Source organism: Oreochromis aureus, linkage group 20, assembly GCF_013358895.1.
Source record: "Oreochromis aureus strain Israel breed Guangdong linkage group 20, ZZ_aureus, whole genome shotgun sequence".
In the NCBI taxonomy this organism is placed as follows: Eukaryota; Metazoa; Chordata; class Actinopteri; order Cichliformes; family Cichlidae; genus Oreochromis; species Oreochromis aureus.
Window position 1 is genome coordinate 25,876,804 of NC_052961.1, and position 19,953 is coordinate 25,896,756.

Consider the following 19,953-nt stretch of genomic DNA (forward strand, 5'->3'; position numbering starts at 1 on the left):
ACAGCAGTGCAGTCACGAGGTTTCAGATGAGGCACCTTGATTATCTTGTCAGTCATTCTGTTGTAGATTAGCTGCTCTACTTGTGATCAGTCATGTTACAAGATCCTGCGACAGTCTCAGCTGAAGCTTTTGTTTAGCAGCATTATTTGCTTTTTGTGTTAATGGACTGAATGTTTGCTGCACTCTGTATTCTCACTGATGTGTGTCTAACCTCACATCCTACACTAGAATACTTTGGTATACAGAGGAGGCCATTGTTGACGCAATGACTGCAAGGTGTCCATGTCCTGTGGACTCCAAACTCCTACTTACCTTCTGTATTTTTCCTAATAATTAGAAGATTAGTTTACCTGAGGTTGTATTTATCAGATTCTTTTTTTTAATATTCCCATACAGAAAACCTTTGAACCTTAATTTTTTTTTTTTTTTTTTTTAATTACTGGTATGACTGTGTTGGAAACAAAATGATGACACACTGCAGGTGTAGGAATGACCTCTGGTAAATGGACTGGTTCTTATATAGCGCTTTTCTACTCTCTGAGAGCACTCAAAGTGCTTTATACAACACAACCTCATGCACCCGTTCATCAAGGCATTTTTTTGTATGCGTAAGTGCTTTCTATCTAACATTCTCACACACACATTAATACTCTGACAGCTGCATCAGAGAGCAACTTAGGGTTAGGATCTTGCCCAAGGATATTTGGTATGAAGACTGGAGCAGCTAGGGATTGAACCACCATTAGTTGATCAAAACTTCCTGTTAGTAGATGATCCTCTACCTTCAGAGCTACAGCCACCCCCTGCTGTGTACAAGACTCCTCTAATTCACATTGACAGCACAAAACAGCACTTAAGATCTAAAAAAACATTTAGATCTTAAGTCCTATATAGATCAGTCAAGTCATTGAAATCACTGACAGGTGAGGTAACATTACCTGGTTGCTGTGTCACCCAGGGGTGAGATATAATAGGCAGCAAGTGACCAGGAGGTTCCTAATGTTTTGGAAGCAGGTACTAAAACGTTCCAGGCCCACAGGAGAGCTACTGTAGCACAAATAACCTTGATGCTAGCTATGAGGTAAAAAGGTCTAACTGTTGACACGTACCACACACACATCAACATTGTGGCTGACCACATACAAGTCTTGCTTGCAGTGTACACCCTGACGGCAGTTGCCTTCTTCCAGCAAGACACCATGTGCTGACAGTGTCTATAAAAACAAAGTGTATTTATAGACACACTTTGTTTCAGAAGTTTGTTTGTTTTTAGAAAGCAGAGTGTAACTTCCAGTTAAGGATGGATCATTAACTCAATCATATTTTCTCCTTTAATTTAGTAAAAAACAAAAATAATAAAAATTCCTTAAAATAAAAAAACAAAACAAAACAAAACAAAACAACTGAATAAATGTGGATAAAACAATGACTTGATTTTTTGTCCTTTAAACCTTTAAGTGAAATTCTGTGTGAAGTGGTGTTTGTAATTAACACACAAGAGACAGGATCCGGTTTAAAAACTCTCTCAGTAACTCTGTTTCTGTATTAATGTACAACCGTTGAAAATTACAGCTTTTTTTTTTTTGGTATTTTCTTTTTTTTTTCAATTTTTTTTTAAAACGATCTATCTATGAAGAGCCATTTTTCAGAAGAAAAGTGAACAATGTCAGCACGGAAAGGAAAAAGAGAAAACAAGGGCAAAATAAAGTATAGGGGGATGATAGAAAAGAAAGGAGAGCATGAGATGGGACAAGGAGAGAAATTAACAGTTCGTTTGCTGCAGCGGAGTGTTTGAGCGTGAGTGTGTGGGCGTGTGCATGCCATGTCAGTGGGAGGTGCTGTAGTGTGTGTAAATGGCAGAGATTACACTCGCAGCTTCATAACAACTTCATGATCTGATCAGCGGAGGTGCTAATGCTAGATTTGCAATGGAAAGGGATCACGCTGGCTTGGATCTAGATTAGCTGAGCACAACTGAGCGACAGCATTAGAATCTGGAGACCAGAACGGGACTGATTCGGTAGTTTTACTTCGACCATAACAACTCTTTGCTGGCAGCGGTTGCTGGAGCAAAAGACAAAACAGTGGAGGGAAGGTGTGTTTACTATAAAACACTAGTGACTGAATCTAAAGAAGTGAATCTTCAAACAAGTGTTTGTTAAAGAAATGAAACCTTCCCTCCAGCATGATGCAGGTTCTTGCATCATATGAGAGGGCTGTGACACCATCATATCACTCTCCAACAGCGAGAAGCTGATGCACTACAAACCCCAACAACAGAACTTCAACACTCAGTGTTTTCTTCCCCCATAAAAATATCTGGAGAGGAAACTAAATTTCAGCTTTGCATGTGCAACTACCATCAAGTGAAATCTAGCCATTATGGTCGCTGTAACATCACCCATCTGCACCTTCTGCTTAAAGAAAAAAAATAAATAAAAGAAACAAAATCCTGTGCCCAGCTTTTCCTCATCTCTATTAGAACACAAGCTTTTCCATTCATGGCAGTCTGACTAGAGATTATGCCACAAAAGGTCATGAGCAATTTTTTGCAAAAAGCAGCTCTGCTCTCTTTTCATAAGGCTTCACTCTGCTTTCAGGCGCTGGTGCCAGTGTCTCGATGTTTACTGACAAATAAAAAGCAAAGCAGCTGACAGAAGCCCTCTGAGCTGTGACCTACACGATCAGATCTGAAATGCTGAAACCAGTGTAACCACAGTAAATGTGATACATTGAAGCAAAAACCTGTAAACGGGGCGGGGATGATGAAGAGGAGCGGCTGATACAATCGTGCCACTCTGTGGCCCTGCAGCCTTTTGGGAGTGAGGGGTGGGAAAGACGGAAGCAAACAAGTGAGTGCAGTGAAGCAAAAGGAGGGGGTAAAGTATGACTGCACCGAGGCGTGGTCATGGAAAGAAGTAAAGGTTAGGAGGCGGGGAAGGAAGAAAGTAAAGAGGGAGATGCTGGTGCTTTGCAGTCGCGATGGAGCTTCAGGTGTCGTGGAAATCCTTCAGCAGCGTGCGTCGCCTCTGCTCAGCAATGTGCATCTGATTTTCCAGATCCTGCAAAAAAAAAAAAGAAAAGAAAAAAAAAAAGAAATCACTCACTATTATTTAAAAAACAATAACAAAAAACCACCAAACCAATTTATTGATGCCACACTTTTCTGTCAATAAAATAATATGAAACACCTAATGGATCTCAGCAGGATCACTTACTCCCTTATGTCTGAGAGCCATTGTTTATCAAATTAATGAGCCATGGCCTTGCCTAAAACAAAAAAAGTCACCTATTTTACTTGGAAATCAACTCAACAACAAATAAATACTCCACCATGCTTCATGTGCTGTCATTACTTGGATGTAATGAAACCAGCAACAGATTCCCATGGCTGTCATCCTCCTGTAGTGTTCTCCTCTTACAGACCTAATGCATTTCCCCTCCCTCCCATTGTTTAGTACACTCTCTCACCCCTCTGTCACTGGCGCTGAGCTCCCCCTCGCCTCCTCTCTCGTAGCTGTCGGCTCGCTCGACCTTCCACGACAAGTTTTCTATCTCTGCTTCCAGCTGGGCCTGCTGGTACTCAAACTACAGAGGACACATGGAGGAACACAAACATCAGGTCAAAAGAATCACTTCCCCTCACCCAAAGAGAAATCTGACTGAAGTCACAATTACATTTACTGAACAGATACAAAGTCAGTGGTAGGACAGTAAAAGGTAAAAGGAAGACACTGAAATCACAGCTGATATTATATCATTTATTGAAGCTTGTTTCTCACCAGTTTCTTGCGCGGGCCCGACTCCATGTAATAGGCGTAAGGGTAGGTATACTGCAGTGTGTAGCGACACTAGGAACAAGACAACATGCAATCACAACACTGCACAGGCTTACTTGCGTTATTTTACTTTGCACACAAAAACTCAAATTTACACAAACTTAAACTTTATCACCATCTGTATATACTCAACCCAAGCAGCAGACATGTTGCATGTGAGGCATTTTCATAGACATGTTACAAAGCAGATTTTCACTTTGAAATCCTTTAAAAGCAGAAAGGAACCAGTTGATCAGTGCAGTGTTAAAAGTGTATTCAAATGCATCAAATAAGCACTAAATGAGACGCACATTTACACTGATATGCTGGGAGACCACATGCTCAGTGTGTTTCTGAATTCTAGTTAATCAAAGATGTTGAGTTATTTGCAGCTCAAACTTGATTGTAACTATGATTCAACCCAAAGGAAATGAATAAATAGATCATGGTTGATATTATTATTATTATTTTCCCTCTATGTGCATCTGCTTCCCCATTTCTGCATTTCCACCTCTGAAACTCACTACCCATGCATACATGCAGCCACAGTACCTTTGCCAGTAGCTTTGCAGCGTTATGCAGGTACTGCCAGTCAATCCAGGTTCCCAGATTGTTCATTACCCTCTCCTGGATCTTCTCCTGAATCCTCTGGTATGTCTGAGCTTCCAACTGCAGAGATTTGTTGTGATTCTCCCACTGGTGGAAAAAATTTTTTTAATATTAGTTTGTTTCTAGCAGTACGGCACTTTAGATGGGGTGCAGAATCTTTTAATTTCCAATGTCCCACAAAGCTTTTATACAATGTTAACCTCCCTCTTGTCTAAAAATGTAGGTTTGTTGATAGTTTAAGAAGCCATAATTCTTTGAATCCCAGTAAAGCTTCAGAGAAAATGAAATTTAAAAAAAAAAATTGACAAACAAAATAGCAAAAAAAGGTTTGTATCAGAGTGTTTGGAAATAGGACATAAAAAGTCAGGTTTGTTTAACCTGGAGCCTTTCTACTGAAAAACAGCTTACCCTCTCAAAGTAGAAGAGATATTTCTTGAGGGCCTCTCTGGCCTGAGCCTGCTGGCTCTGGTTGACTATATCAGGATTTTCTTTGTAGCGACTGCACTCGTAGTATTCACTGCCATGAGTCTTCCAGTCTCCAAGACACATCCAGCAGAAGTCTTTCACAGGAGGAAAAACAAAACAGATTTATGGACGCTCCACAGCACATGTTGACTTCACAGTACACACAAGTAAACCCAAAAAAAAGAGAGAGCGAGAGAGAAAAAAAAGCCATAATTATAACTTCAGTTCTTATTTCTAGTAGTCTAAAGAGGATGATGTGATAGAGTGGTGGATAATATATTGTTATGTCAATGAATGGCACAGAGATTGAATTAACCACATTTTTGTGTAACTGATAATTGGAGCAGCTCAGAAGAAGCCGTGTCTGCTAGTCCGCCAAACCGCAGCTTCTAACGTTTTGTTTTCAAGAACATAGTAGCAAGCCGTGACTGGGAATTTCTTGGAAATGCAGTCATTATCCCAGATGGATGCAAATTGCTCCACAGAATCCTTCTCTGAATCATAGAAGAGGTGTGACATTTTGAGACAGCCAACTCACCGTGTTTGCACTTGGAGCATTGCTGAAACAAAGAAAGAAAAAAAAAAAGGAGGAAGTCAAATTAGTGAACCAGAAACCTGAAAACACAATTTAAGATTCACTAGGACCATGAATCAAAGCCATTCGGCAGATCACACAAGACTAATGAACACAATGCTCTCACACATACAGCTTAGAGACTTTAATAAATGAAAAGCAAACACAAATAAGTAACATCTTTCTGGAATGATTCACTCAAGTGGCAAATGATTAGAGTTGAGGACAGCAGCTCTCAGAATGTGAATGTATTTTTAGTGTTTCCTGTGTTCTGGGAAAGTGTGAATTTCAGCTCTGACTCACCATGTGATTGCACCCTCCATTCTTCTCAATGCAGATATTGCACTTAGGACACTAGAAGACAAACACAGAGCTCTTAACTTCCTACTTTGAGCTAAAAATCTGCAGTGTTTATACAAATTATATTTTCAAACTGTGCAAGATTTGTGACCAACGGAGTTCAAAACGAAAGTAGGTGTGCAGGCGCACAAGTGTGTGCAAGCAACAGCAGTTACAGTACATGCGCATATCAGTGTGTTTACATGCAGATGTTCTTACATCTTTAGTGTGGGCGCTGATGTAGTTTGCAGTCTCTGAGTCGTCTGCACATTTGGTCAGCCATTTCCTAATTGTTGCACAGTCTGTGGGTGCATGATACATCTGACGGCATTTGAAACTGAGGAAAAGATAACAAACACAGACAGTGATAAGCTTCACTGATTACAGTGACACAAAGAACAGACCAATGTTGAAACTGAGTAAAGTTCTCAGGAAAAAAATATGAACCAATTACAGTAGTGACAACAATATTCCACCATATGAAGTCTGAACAAGTAACAGATTCTGCAAATAATTCACCCCATAGCTTCTGGATTCATAAAATAAAGATTCTAATAATAATTTTTTTTTTAAATTCACATAAGGGGAAAAACTTACGAGGATAATTTTTAGTTAAACATCTGTATGTGAAACAATGATCCAATTTACTAATTCATGAAACACGATGTTAGCTCTTTGCATATCTGTAAATGTGCAGGTTTTTAATGTTGTGAGCCAAGATAAAAACATATTTTAAAAAAAAGGTATAAAGCTGGTGAAATCTGTGAGAAAATAGTAGTAATCTGTCTTATTTTTATTTTTAGCAGGATGTTATTCTACTAACTTAGCAGGATTTATAACCAGCGCCAAAAAACAAAACAAAAAACCCCCACAACAACTCCCCCCAAAACAAACGAACAACAGTATGGTAATGAGACTTTTAATTAGACAGCAAAACAAATGAATAATCTACTTTGTGTGAAATTGTTACACAAAGTAGTAACAATTGTTTCAATGTGTCACTTACCAGAAGACTTCACTGCAGCGGCTACACTGCACTCTACGTGCCCGTGGCTCCTGCACTTTGATGACCATGGGACAGTCTGCACCTGGACACAGCTGCAATTGGAAGTGACTCTGCAGAATGCACAGAAGACACAATTAGCACACATATATCATTTGAATTCACCTCCAATGTAGGCACAAGTATCTGACATAAGACAACCTTGGTAATTAATTTCAACTGATGATGTATTTCTTTGTCATTTGAGGGAATGATTGCTGGAAATGACTGTCTGATTGAGATATCAGAATTGGCATTAACAAAGATACCTAGCGGGTGAGACAGACATATATACAGAAAAGAAGTCAGATTTCACGCTGTGTGTGGAACATTCACTGATTCAAAGCAAACACAAATAGGCCAACTCAGTTCTCACTGCCTCTTCAGATGCTTCTCATTCACTATACATGCAGACTTTGACGCAGTATCTGAGCAAACACAGAGACTGTCACAGACCTCGACATAGTCTCTGAAGAGGTAGCGTCTGTATTTGTCCTTGAGCTCCTCTCCTGGCAGCAGTGGCAGGACAAAGTCTTCTGGCATCTGCAGGGAACAGTCCTGAGCCATACACGAGATACCTGAACACACGTGCACATTTATTACAGTTCCGAATCGCCAACAGTGAGACAAATAAGATGTAGACAGTGACTACAGAGACCTCTGTGTGCTTAATAGTACAAATATACAAATAAACCCACCCTTTAAATTTAATGACACGCATGCAAAAGTTTCACTGCAGCCATGTTTGGCCTTAGCAGGCTGGTTTCTTGTGTTACACTGACCTACAACTAGACTGGGGTCATCTGTCACCACAGGCCCTTCCTTAGTGCAGCTGATATAGAGACACTTATCAGACTGAGGAGGACTAGCTTACATGGATTGACTTTATCAGAGAGACTGTTAAAGGCAGTACAGGGACATGCACACAAACATCCTCACACATCTCACTGCTAAGGCATTTGCACTCCCACACACATGCAGCTACAGGGAGCCTGGTAAACTATGCACTTTATCACACATAAAACGTACAAGAGCTGAACCCAAATATTGGACTATTCTGATCATTTGGATCTCAGCTTAGGTGTCTGACCTCTCTCTCAGTCACAGGAGCAATAGTCAGGCTTCAGTTCATCTAGTTGTTGCTAACATAAGTTTGTAACTAGATTTACCAACTTTTTGTCAGAGTGTGAGGTGTTCCTCTGCTCCAGCGGCTACACTGATTTCTCTTTTTCCTCTACTGAGTGAGTAACAGTGATGAGCAGCAGTAACCACTCATGGAAAGGAAAGGTATCTGGCACAGGTCTACAGTATAATGCTCAAAAAACTTAGAAACGATCAATGTACACACCCACACACCCATCTGCCATCCTGCTGACACAAGCACACTCTTTCACAGACACACACTGATAAATGAGGCTTCTGCAGAAGCATGTCTGCCTGTTTAACTCCACACCAGATGGAAATCATCAAAAGGTCACATTACACCACCTTTATCTTCCAAGTCCAAAGACATTCTTTAATTTTCCACACATGCAGAAGCACAAATAAATATGGACATCCGTGCAGTGTTTTCTGTTAGTAAACATGGTATCGCTGGGTGGCTGATGTAGCGCAAATTAAACACCACTCTGCAAACTACACTGGTTTGGCAGTAAAGCAAAGCAGATCAGAGCCTGAAACTGTGATGAAACCCTTAGTGGACAAATACACATACCAGTACATAAATATACAAAGTGCAGACATACAGATTCTTGAACAGACGTTTGGGAGCTCTGATCAAACAAACTGTGACTCACTCCCACTCTAATAACTGCTCTGATGACTACAGAGATGCTTACAAACATGCTTGCTGTGTACTCACCCACTCCCGTGCCATCTTTGACCAGTACGGTGCAGTGCTGCTCCCAGCATGCTTTACAGAAGGAGTGCTGGCAGGGCAGTGCCAGCAGAGAGTCTCTCCGTACGACCTGTAGACACACACCACACTGGAGGGACTGAGGGGCCTGAAAGAGAAATCGAGAACAATCAGCCTGATAAACTGGAGAGCTTGTTGGTAAGATCAATGTACACAAAGCACACTTTTAAAGTTTCTGACGAGAGCAGTCAAAAGTCAGATTTATTAATATAGTGCATTTAAAACAACAAATTTGACCAGAGTTAAAATTATATAGCCAAGAGAATCTACACTAAAATCCAGAAAAACTGAACACCATACACATTAAAAGACAATAAAGGAAATAAAAATACGATAAAATTCTTAGCTCAATGGTAAGAAGAATTTTTTTTTTTTTTTTTTTTAAATAAAGATTTAATAAAGACAAATTTCAAATATTAATATAAAGCCAGAGTACTCTGATCAGCTGTGTTAGTACAAGTGGATTATCTGGTGCATTACAATCAGTTACTTTGATGCAGATATGAGTACAGATTTGAATTGGTGACAACAAATGATTATACCCCACTCACAGTGACTGATTTGCACGTGCTGCTGGGCTGGACCAGAGCGTCTGACAAAAGCAGAGACGAGTTGGACTTATATCTGTGGAAAACGTGGATAGAAGCAGAGGTCAAATGAGGAAGTCAACAGCACAAACAAGCACATTAAAGTTGATCAACAAAGAAGTGGATGTTAAATGCCTGAAGACATATCAAGTCGAATGTGTTACTAAGTATCAATGAGTACTAAAAGTAAATGTAATTTAAGCTTATTAACTTTTTTGATACCGTCTGCCATAAGTTGTTAAAAAAAAAAAAATGACGGGCTTAAAAAACAACAACAAAAAAAAAACATTTAGTCTGTGCAGTTCAAACAACACAAAAATGAGAAAGAAAAGAGTGTCTGAGTGAAGTAAAAATGGGTAAGGGGGGGGCAGTTGCAGAGTGATATTACACGGGAAGATAATGAGATAAAAACAGTGAAGACGAGGAAGTGCAAGGGCAGAAAATAAATTTGAGAAAGGGATGTGAAGAACAGATTTTGCAAAAGAAATTCTGCAAAGATGAGAAGCAGTGGAGACATACCTGTCCAGTATCTGTGAAACCTGCCAGTGGAAATGCACCAGGATCAGTTTTGCTACTGACGGTACAACCTGTGGGAGAAAGAAGGGACGCAGAGATGTTGAGATGTTGCTTCGATGATGTCCAATTCTAAGAAATAAAAGATTGCTTAAAAGATTGGTGTGTGACTTCCTTTGTTGAAAGAATGCTACTCGAGCTCTGTGTGTAATTCTACAAATGACTCAGATCCAAGTTTGGCTGATGGTCAAAACGCTGCATTATAGTCCTGACCTACAAAGGTTTCCTTCTTAGTAATACCTCTGCTACACAACAAGCGACTTAGTGGCAAAACAAAAAAGTAGACAGTTCGTTCAAAGTAGCGAAGGTAGAGATTTAATGAACTGAGCTTACGGTAAAAGAAATGCCATTACAATTTTATAATAAAGAAAAGACACTCCAAGTCTTCTTAAATGTAACGTTGTCTTTGCTCTTGTGTTTTAAACTCTTAATGTAACCCTTAGGACTTATTCCAGCAAACGCACTGAGGCATACTTGTTCATTTCACCTAGTGCCATCAAGAAAAACACATGCCTCAGCTCTGCTAACAGGGGACTGCAGTTGTGCTGTGCAGCTGTCAGATTTGACTCTGTGGAACTCTGAGCAAAGTAACATGTTGATGGAAAACAACCTGTCGACTTAGCAATGTTACCCAAAACAGGTGACCTGAAGGGATAAAGATTTGTTTTTATCTTTTACAGATTATGTAAAAATGAGAAAAAGGATAAAAGCCCAGACCAAAAGTTTCACTCCGTTCTTTATAACATCCCACTGACAAGTATCACAGTTTGTAAAGGTTTTCACTTCTTGTTTAGGGAATTTCTGCCTGTTTTTGACTGCAAACACCTTCTGAAAGATTCTTGCACTTTTCTGGTCTCCACTGATTTTTGATCTGCAACCCTGCCCCTTTTAGACTTTGAAGTACTTTTACAACAAGAGCAGTTGAAGCCATTGTCTTTTTTTTTTTTTTTAAACACATACTAATGTTTGCTTCAAGAATTTATTGAAATACAACTGAAGTATTTCCACTGCTTCTAGCTGCAACACATGCCCAAATCCATCCCTGCACTTAACAGCAGGGGAGATGTTTTCAATTAGTCACCCTTTTTCCTACAATCAAACTGTCACTCATTGTCAAAATGTTTTACTTTACCTTCCATCAGTTCAAAAGACTGGTATTGGTGATTTATATATTTATTTATTTTTTATGTTCACCTGGAACCTTCTGACAGCAGGTTTTGTGAACTAGACCTTCAAAAAGGTCTTTTGTAGTTAACCTCCTTGGACCTGGTGTCCACATATGTGGACATCAGAATTTCAGGTTCTCTAGACCAAAATACTAAATTTTGCTCTACAAGAGCCTGATATCCACTTACGAGAACATCATACTGCCACTGTTCTATCAAAATTTAAAGCAAATGTCCTCATATGTGAATCTAATTTTTCTCAGAAACAAAAAATCATGTATAAAAAAAATTAAATAAATAAAATTCTGATAAGTCTTTGTTTTTACATTCATCAGGTCCCAATCAGCCCAAATAGCAAAGAGAAATTAAAAATGCATGCCATGAAAGAGTTCGGGTCTTAGGAGGTTAAAGGAGATTTGACTTGACTATATAGCGATGCTATACATGGAGTTTGAGACTTCAACCATTCCTGAAAACTACATCTTAATGACATTAGGAGCAGAGTAAATGGCCGCTAAAAAATGCTGTGCCATCTATTTTCACACATGAACATGTGAAACATTGTTCTAAGGTGTGTTTTCCCACGGGTAACACATACCACAAGCTAGTCTGTATCAGCTGAATTCTAACTACTGGAAACACTGCCTTTTTTTTTTTTTTTTTTTTTTTTTTTTTAAAGCCAAGGGGGCTGCATGAGTAAAGCATGCATGAGGAAGGATGCAAGACTGCATGCCACCGCATGCCTTCCTTGACTCTTCTGCAACATTTCCTGTTTCTCTCTTATCCACCTTTCCAATAGATTCTGCTCCAATTGAAAAATAAATAAATAATAATTTGCTTCATTTGATAAATTTACCCAACTGCAATTTTGTTGGTGATCCATGATAACTTTGTACCTGCGATTTACTATGTTTGTTTGTAAACAAGAAAGAATTAGTTTTTTAATATTTTCAATAACATGACATATGAGGGATGACAAATGAAGGTGACCCATACTGAATTACCTAACTTTGGGGGGGGGGGGAACAAAAAAACAAAAAACACACTTGCACCCTGCTTCTGCCTTTCAGATTTTTATTTCATATACTAAACAAAAGTTTTTGAGAAGAGTGCAGCTCCACTCACCTTCAGTGCGGCAGCCACAGTGTTAACCTCCTCCATCAGCACCCGCTGGCTCTCTTTGTAGGTCAGACAGGTGAACTGGTACTCCTCTGGATCGAAGGAGTCGGCGCCTTGTTGCTCCACGTCACTGGCCACTCCGTCGTAGTATCCTGCAATATCACCCGGATCCTCCTCTTCTCCTCCATCATCCTCATCCTCCTCTTCTGAGTTCACCCCGAAGTCTTCCTCGTTGCTATCCGACGCCTGGCTATTCATGTCCACAGACATCCAGTCGACTGATTTGATAACCCGGACAGGTAGACTACCCGCCTACCTGTCGGATCCTACTCGTCCAATGAGCTGAAATGGCTTGACTGATGCGCCACCTCCTCGTTTCTCCCCGCCCTCTTTCCACTTTCTCGTGCCAGTTCACTCTACGAGACACTGTGCCTTCCCGTCTGCCTGAAGCGCATACACAGCGCGCTCAGCAGCAGCGGAAGAAGCAAAAGAAGTCACACTCCCCGTCACTCATTTGGAAAGTTTGTTTGGATAATCTGAGGAGAAAAAGACTGGAGAAAAGGGGAATGGGGAAAAAGAAAGTTGAATAAGGAAAATGGACAGAAAGACAGAGTTAGAAAAAAAGTGGATAACATTTCCTGTTGATCATTTGTTTTTTGGAATTATAGACAATTTAATTTTTTTAAGAATGAGCAATTCTAGCTTTGTCCACATCTGCCCTCTCCTTTCAAGTTTCATTTACAAACATCATTTCTGTACATGAAAGACAATAAATACATAAGTAAATCTAGAGACGATGCCTGCATTATCACATGGTAAAATACACTGACACCACATGCGCACTAAGCCACTCAATGTTGACTTTCTTATTTTGGGGAGAGTCTCTAATGCCATTTTCTCCGTTTCAACAAAGTAAACACGTACAATGAAGTGAGCACGTAAATAATCTATAGTACTGTGCAAAAGCTTTCAGCCACCCATCATTTCTTTATTTTTTCATTCCAAGGAGCTGGACTTTCTTGTAATTTTTTAAAGTGCTCTCGAGCAAGAGTTCTCCAGGTTTTCTGAAGATCTTTCAAAATATGTTTTGTAGGTTTTTTTAGGCTGCTTTTTCACTTATTTTCAACCCAGTTCTCGTGCTTGACTATTTCCAGAAGATTTTTCTGTTTGTTTGTTTGTTAGTTAAGCTTCTTAACACTGACCTACAAATCATTCAAGCATTAAAGAAAGCGCCTAACTCAGGATATGAACCAGTGTTGTGTCTATACATAACAGACAACTTGGCAAAAACTAATTGTAAATTGTACCTGCACGCACTTTGATACTGTCACAAAAACGCATAATTTGTTTCCTCTTATGAAAAATGCCAAAGATAACACAGTTTGTCAGGGATATAAACAATATTTTTTCCCAACTAGGTGATTCCCAAAATGCTATAACCCAAAAACTTGTCATAGATTGGCAAAAACATGAGGAAATTAAACAATTCGAGGACCAAAGAAGAAGTGGCAGGCCTAAAAAACTATTAATGGCAGATGAAAAGAATCTGATACACAGTGGAACACTGTCAGTCATGGACTGGCCTCCCCAGAGCCCGGACCTCAACATTACTGAAACAGAGGGATCATCTTGACAAGAGAAATAAATGAAAGGCATCCAAGATCCAAAGAAGAGCTTTGAATTTCTTCAAGGAGCCTGGAGAACTATTCCTGAAGACAACTTTAAGAAATTACAAGAAAGCATGGCTAAGAGAGTTCAGACTGTGTTGACAAATAAATGTGATTTTTGCACACTACTGTAAATCCCTTGTAATTTTTTTATTACTACATAATTCTGTAAACAAATTACATGCTGCAAAGCTAAACTAAACTAAACTAAACAAAAAAACAACAACAAAAACAAAAAATAAAAACAAACATGCATTGACAGATAAAAAAAGATAAAAATAAAACTTAAAAAAAGCCTGAGTAAGAAACTCTAGTTGGAAAAAAAAAAGAAAAAAGGAGGAACCATAAAATAATAGAAATCATATTTGAAGACATAAACGCTTATGATTACAGGCTGCAGATAAGGTTGAATAGGGCTTTCACAGCTGTCAAACATCTACTACCATGATATCTTTTCTAGGAATCTCTGAGTAATACCTTGGAACGTTGGCTCACAAGGTCAAAATGTACTTAAGAGAATGGCAGCAAATACAATGTAATGATCCGTTATCATCCTCAATGTGATAGAAAGCAAATGTCCTATAATCTCTAGAAAATTGTGCTCTGACAAAAAAATAAAAAATAAAACACCGATTAAAATGTTTCCCCAACAAACCAACTGATTTAAAATGATTGTTACTAAATTAAACAAAAGGGAAAAAAAACAAACACACAATTTAAAAAAATGCCTGTGCCAAAGTTTTATGACAAACTGAAGTAAACTGGAATGAACTGGAATGAACTAATGACCCACATAACAACCTAATCACATGTCTTATTCCTTGGGGAACGCAGATGGATGAGAATCAGAGATACTGGATCAAATGAATTTGACCACCATTACTTTTGACCATTAACAATACTGACTTTCCTAGAGTGTGGTGAACTGCATCAAGCTGGCAGCAGTCTTTGTGAGATGTGATTAAATACACTTCAACTGGAAGGTAGATTGTGGATTTTAGTATTAATTTGTCCCCGTGATGTGTGGATGAAATGTTGACTTAGTGATTAAAGTCATTCCGAACAGAGGAGCTGGTGGTTCACCCACTGAGGAGAGCCTGAAATGACCTTTTGTGAAAATTTCTCAATAACACACTTAAATGGAGTCGTACCTCAGAACAAGTCAGGCAAAATAATCACTAGTTCTTAAATTTGGTTCATTTACAAGAAAATGTGGTCTAATGAGAAAATTAAATCTTGTTATAGATGACAAGCTAAAAAAAAAAAAAGAAAAAAAAAAAGGAAGATTATGTTAAGATGAACAGCTGTGACTGGATTAAATCCATGGTCGCTAACTTCAAGGGTACATCGTTCAGTTACACTTACATGACTCAGCTTCTCACATCTTTCCCAAGGATGAACCTTCCTGATGTTTCTTTTAATGCTGAAATACTTTTACATCATATTATTCTACTGAACATCTGAAAGATCCCATTAAACCCAGACAATCACAAGCCCATAACAGTATAGCCGTGATGTACAACTGATTTCAACATATCAGAAAACCGGGTTGTTGTTTTGTTTTTTACCCAGACTAGCCCGACTGATATCATACAGATATTAGTCAATTTACAAATCTGATTATCTGACATTTATACATACACATATACCTTTTACCTTTCAGACATCTGAAATGGATTTCATTAGCATCTGTTAAGTGTAGTTATGCGTTTACTCTCTATTCAGCTCTGCTCAACATCATCAGCTGTTTATGTTAGTGTTTCCAAAAATGTGTGTTGCCAACAGTGAAGTTAACAAGTCCCTTCGGGTAATCAAACTATGCAACGATAACACTCATAACACAGGCGAAGGGTGTTTCACCATTCTCTTCTTTACTTTTTACATTTTCATTTATGAGTCATAAATATGCAAGCTTGTTTGCACCACTGGGCCAGGCACAGCTAGGCCATCATTTCAGGTCATATCATAAGTTCAAGTTAAGCATCTCCCAGCTACAAATTTTGAGACAATGCCCCAAAGTTTCATTATCAGTGCTGGAAACAAGCTTCCATATTATAAACACCAATACGCATTGATAACTCCTACCTAATTCTAGCCACTAATATTGGACCTCCAGTATATCGGTTGGGGTCTAACACAGACAGATGCTTTATATAAACTGCATTTACTTTCTAAAACCGACACTGCACAGAACCTGACGTGTTTTTTTTTTTGTTTTTTGTTTTTTTTAAATATGGGCGAGAAGCCTGCGTTTGTTACTTCTTGAGAAAACGTGTGTCTTCGCCGTGTAATACAAAGTAATCCCCCCACTCTTGAACGGAAAATACACTGAGGATAACTAAAACAGTGACAGCACAAAGGCCCCTCTAGTAGGCTTATTTCGACATGTGATTTGTTCAACAGACACGGGATCAAAGACGACTGCTGGCACCGGTGTTCAAAATGTGACTTTGTAAATATCCACTGGACAGAAAACAAGGTTAGCCGGGAAAGCCTGCCAGTCGGCCCCGGCAGACAGACGAACGCTCGCATTCCGCCCGATCCAGGATAAAAATAGGCAGCAAACTGGGTGACACACATCTTGCTAGGCTAATGTATTACAGCGACTCAGCACAGGTTTGATAACAGGTCTTGTGGGAGGATGAGGGTAGCGGGGAGTCGAGATTAAATCACGCAAATAAGCACCCGGTCGTGCCTGGACTTCAGCGTTTCGGCTCAAAGCGCCTCTGAAGTTAAATCCACACAACAGCTGGCTAACTTACCGTTAGCTGGATTAGCTGGCTAGCGTGCTGGTATTTCTGTTGAGCAGAGGAAGTCACGCAATTGCAAACCCACGACTCGGACGAGTTACGACTGTTGAGCACCTTCATAACACACTTGCAAAAGTTTTCAAGGAACACTTTTAATATGTTCCCCCACTAGAATTGACAACATAAGAGCTAGCCAGGTAGCCACCCCTCCTCCTCATTCTCTTCCGCTGTGCCTCCGCCTCTCATCCACTCTAGTCCGGGGATCGAGATGTAAACAAGGGCCTCTGGAGAAGCTCGGGAGCAAAGAGGCACGTTTACACAACCGCTGCGTGAATTTCCACTGTTTAAAGTCGGTGAGGTTTACCTCTTAGTGCAGAGTCAAGCCAGCCCGCGGTGACAACCAGAGGCGAATTTGGAGTAAGGAAATCCTAAGAGCGATTTACACTCTTTTGCTTGGCTGGTAGGCGGAAGATAGACCGTTACAGGGGTACTTAACAGTGACGTCACGTCCGCGTTTCTCTCGCAGCCTTGCTCTCTCTCTCTCTGCAAGGAAAGATGCAGCACTTCTTGTTTTGTCCGGTAGTATTCAAGCACCAAATGTCTGCTTTGTTTTGTTTTGTTTTCTTCCAAACATACATCTGGTTAAATCCATGTTTTGATCAATATAATTTTCCTCGGATGTTTGACCTTCACTATGCAGAGAGATTGATTTATTGATTTCATGCTGCAAAGAGGATTAATTCTAAATTCAAATTTCTCAGGATACTGTAGCCTATGTCCACTGTATACAGTCTATGGTTTACACACATAGAAAATTCTCTCCCGGCATATTGCTCTTATAACGTGACACCTAAATCCCATCCAGGTTATAAAGATTGCATAAGTAACTGTATAGTCTGAGACTGTGTTTCCTTATGCCCGTTCAGTAATCTAAAAAATAGTTACCTTTAGAAACTTCATGTTTTACAAACGCGTACAAGATAAAAGTTCTCACACAGTGCAACATATTTACCTTCGTAATTGAGCCAGGTTGATAGAAAACTGGCAACTGCTCTTGTTATCAACCAGAGTACTTGTGATATTTCTCAGTATTTATTAATCATTTGTTGCAGCTAGAAATTGCCTCTGTTAGCTATAAAGCACAAGCCTGTTTTACATTAATGCACGATCAATAATAATCTAATTAAATATTTTCCCACACGGAGTACTTATTTTTTTTATTATTAGCGGTACTTTGGCGATGACACACGGGTTGCTTTTATCTATGTAACTGTAAGAAGGCTTTTACTTGCACCCGAGTACTTTACGATCCGAATACTTCCTCCACTGCTGTTAGCAAATGGGTTTTCAATTGAGTATCGTTGTGTTAAACGTGTTTCTAGTTTTACGCCCTTCTACAACCCCTACTGGCCGTGCAGCGGCAGTGCAGGAGTGTGTCTGTGTGTGTATATATTTTTTGAATGTATGTGCATATGTGTGCTGTTTATCCTGATCCTCGAATGTCACTTTATGAAATTCGATCCTTTCGTGCCAGTAACTCATCGTCTTTGGTATCAAATACATCCTGGCATAAAGCTGCATTTCTAAATTGCTCCTGCTTTTGTTTCCATTCCTCCTAAAGCTGTAACTGCAGGCAGTCTAATGCAGCTCTTCAGCTAGACTGAAACATTACACTTACAGTTCTTTTGCTATGAAGGTATAGGAGTGATGGCTTGATAAACTATGCATTATCCTCTGCTGTGCTTCTCAGCAGTGCCTGAGAGAAGTCGAGGGCTAAGCCCCAGAGGGAAATGGTCTGGTAATATGGTGGAATTGCTGAGGAGGAAGATGGATCTTCTAATGGAGCTGATGTTCAGTCAGCTGTTACTGCTGCAACATGACACATTTTACCTCTGCAGTTTACACTGATGTTGTCTTTACTTTTAAGGAATGCCTTGCACTCTACCTAAAAACCTCATAAACAATCATTACCTTTTCATAAGAAAATGAGAGAAAGGCAAGCCAAAGTCAGGCCATCTTCTGGCAGTCCTTTTGTAGGTAAACACAGGCAGTTCACAGTGATCAAGACTCTGTGCCTAAATACAATTGAACCTTCAAGAACATAATTAATATGGGATTAGTAACACCTGTGTTTACTCACCATTTCAAGGTGATCACTGACTTCCTGACGGACAGGAAGCAGCATGTGAGGCTGGGAAAGAATGTCTCGGACTCCCGGACCATCAGCACCGGCTCCCCTCAGGGCTGTGTTCTTTCTCCTCTGCTCTTCTCCCTGTACACTAACTGCTGCACCTCCACCTACCAGTCTGTCAAGCTAATCAAGTTTGCAGATGACACCACCGTTATTGGACTCATCTCAGACGGGGATGAGTCTGCCTACAGGAGGGAGGTTGAACGTCTGGTGTCCTGGTGCAGCCACAACAACCTGGTGCTGAATGCCCAGAAGACAGTGGAGATTATTGTGGACTTCAGGAAGCACACAGCCCCTCCCCCCATCATCCTGACTGACACCCTCATCACCTCTGTGGACTCATTCCGCTTCCTGGGTACCACCATCACCCAGGACCTGAAGTGGGAGCCCACCATCACCTCCGTCATAAAGAAAGCCCAGCAGAGGATGTACTTCCTGAGGCAGCTGAAGAAATTCAACCTGCCAACACGGACGATGATGCAATTCTACACCGCAATCATCGAGTCCATCCTCACCTCCTCCATCACCGTGTGGTACGCTGGAGCCACTATCAGGGACAAACAGAGACTGCAGCGTGTTGTGCGCTCTGCTGAGAAGGTGATTGGCTGCAGACTCCCATCTCTGCAGGACCTGTACACCTCCAGGACACTGGGGCGTGCAGCTCGGATCACAGCTGACCCTTCTCACCCTGGACACAGTCTGTTTGACCTGCTCCCCTCAGGCAGAAGGCTCCGGTCCATTCGCACCAGAACCTCTCGCCACAAGAACAGTTTCTTCCCCTCTGCTGTTGGACTCATGAACAATAACCATATGACTGTTCCCACCATTAACACATGACCCTACACTGTGTTCACTGCATCATTCCATGTTTGGCACTGATCACCACCTGCACCCATGTATATATCGGTATACTTAGCACTTTTAATTCTTTAATTCTTATTTTTATGTCTATTTAAGCGTTATATGACAGTATGTTTGCACTAAGTACCGTAGCAATTTCCTAATGTTGTAAACCTGCTCAACATTTGGCAATAAAACCCTTTCTGATTCTGATTCTGATGGGGCAATCTTGATGATGTATAAAAGTGTCCAATTAACAAGTATAGATAGCAAAATCTATAAGAAAACTACAGCATTT

The 19,953-nt window shown here is 40.1% G+C and overlaps 1 protein-coding gene across 3 annotated transcripts; it reads right to left on the reverse strand.

The window, feature by feature from the left end:
- Window positions 1-1,507: 1,507 nt before the first annotated feature.
- arih2 (ariadne homolog 2 (Drosophila)) lies at window positions 1,508-18,673 on the reverse strand. Of its 3 annotated transcripts, none has more exons than XM_031745357.2 (15): window positions 18,596-18,673; window positions 12,214-12,758; window positions 9,869-9,936; window positions 9,314-9,386; window positions 8,709-8,850; window positions 7,304-7,425; window positions 6,812-6,921; window positions 6,025-6,142; window positions 5,770-5,820; window positions 5,431-5,452; window positions 4,836-4,987; window positions 4,371-4,514; window positions 3,783-3,851; window positions 3,472-3,588; window positions 1,508-3,062 (listed from the first exon to the last, which is right to left on the reverse strand). In XM_031745357.2, the coding sequence occupies exons 2-15, from the start codon at window positions 12,475-12,477 to the stop codon at window positions 2,991-2,993; spliced, it is 1,524 nt and encodes a 507-aa protein (XP_031601217.1). In that variant the 5' UTR covers window positions 12,478-12,758; window positions 18,596-18,673; the 3' UTR covers window positions 1,508-2,990. The 3 variants fall into 3 exon arrangements, with proteins under 3 accessions (XP_031601217.1, XP_031601216.1, XP_031601218.1); XM_031745356.2 differs by lacking the exon at window positions 18,596-18,673 and adding an exon at window positions 16,989-17,145; XM_031745358.2 differs by lacking the exon at window positions 18,596-18,673 and adding an exon at window positions 16,637-16,860.
- Window positions 18,674-19,953: the final 1,280 nt, after the last annotated feature.

What these genes read in the sequence shown, in the direction of transcription:
- arih2 (XM_031745357.2), bottom strand. Translation starts at nt 12,477, where the DNA reads ATGTCTGTGGACATGAATAGCCAGGCGTCGGATAGCAACGAGGAAGAC. An exon ending in TCAGCGCCCACACTAAAGAT is followed by an intron (nt 5,821 to 6,024) that starts GTAAGAACATCT and finishes TTTGTCTTCTAG; the next exon opens with TGTCCTAAGTGCAATATCTG. An exon ending in TCAGCGCCAGTGACAGAGGG is followed by an intron (nt 3,063 to 3,471) that starts GTGAGAGAGTGT and finishes TTTTTTTTGCAG; the next exon opens with GATCTGGAAAATCAGATGCA.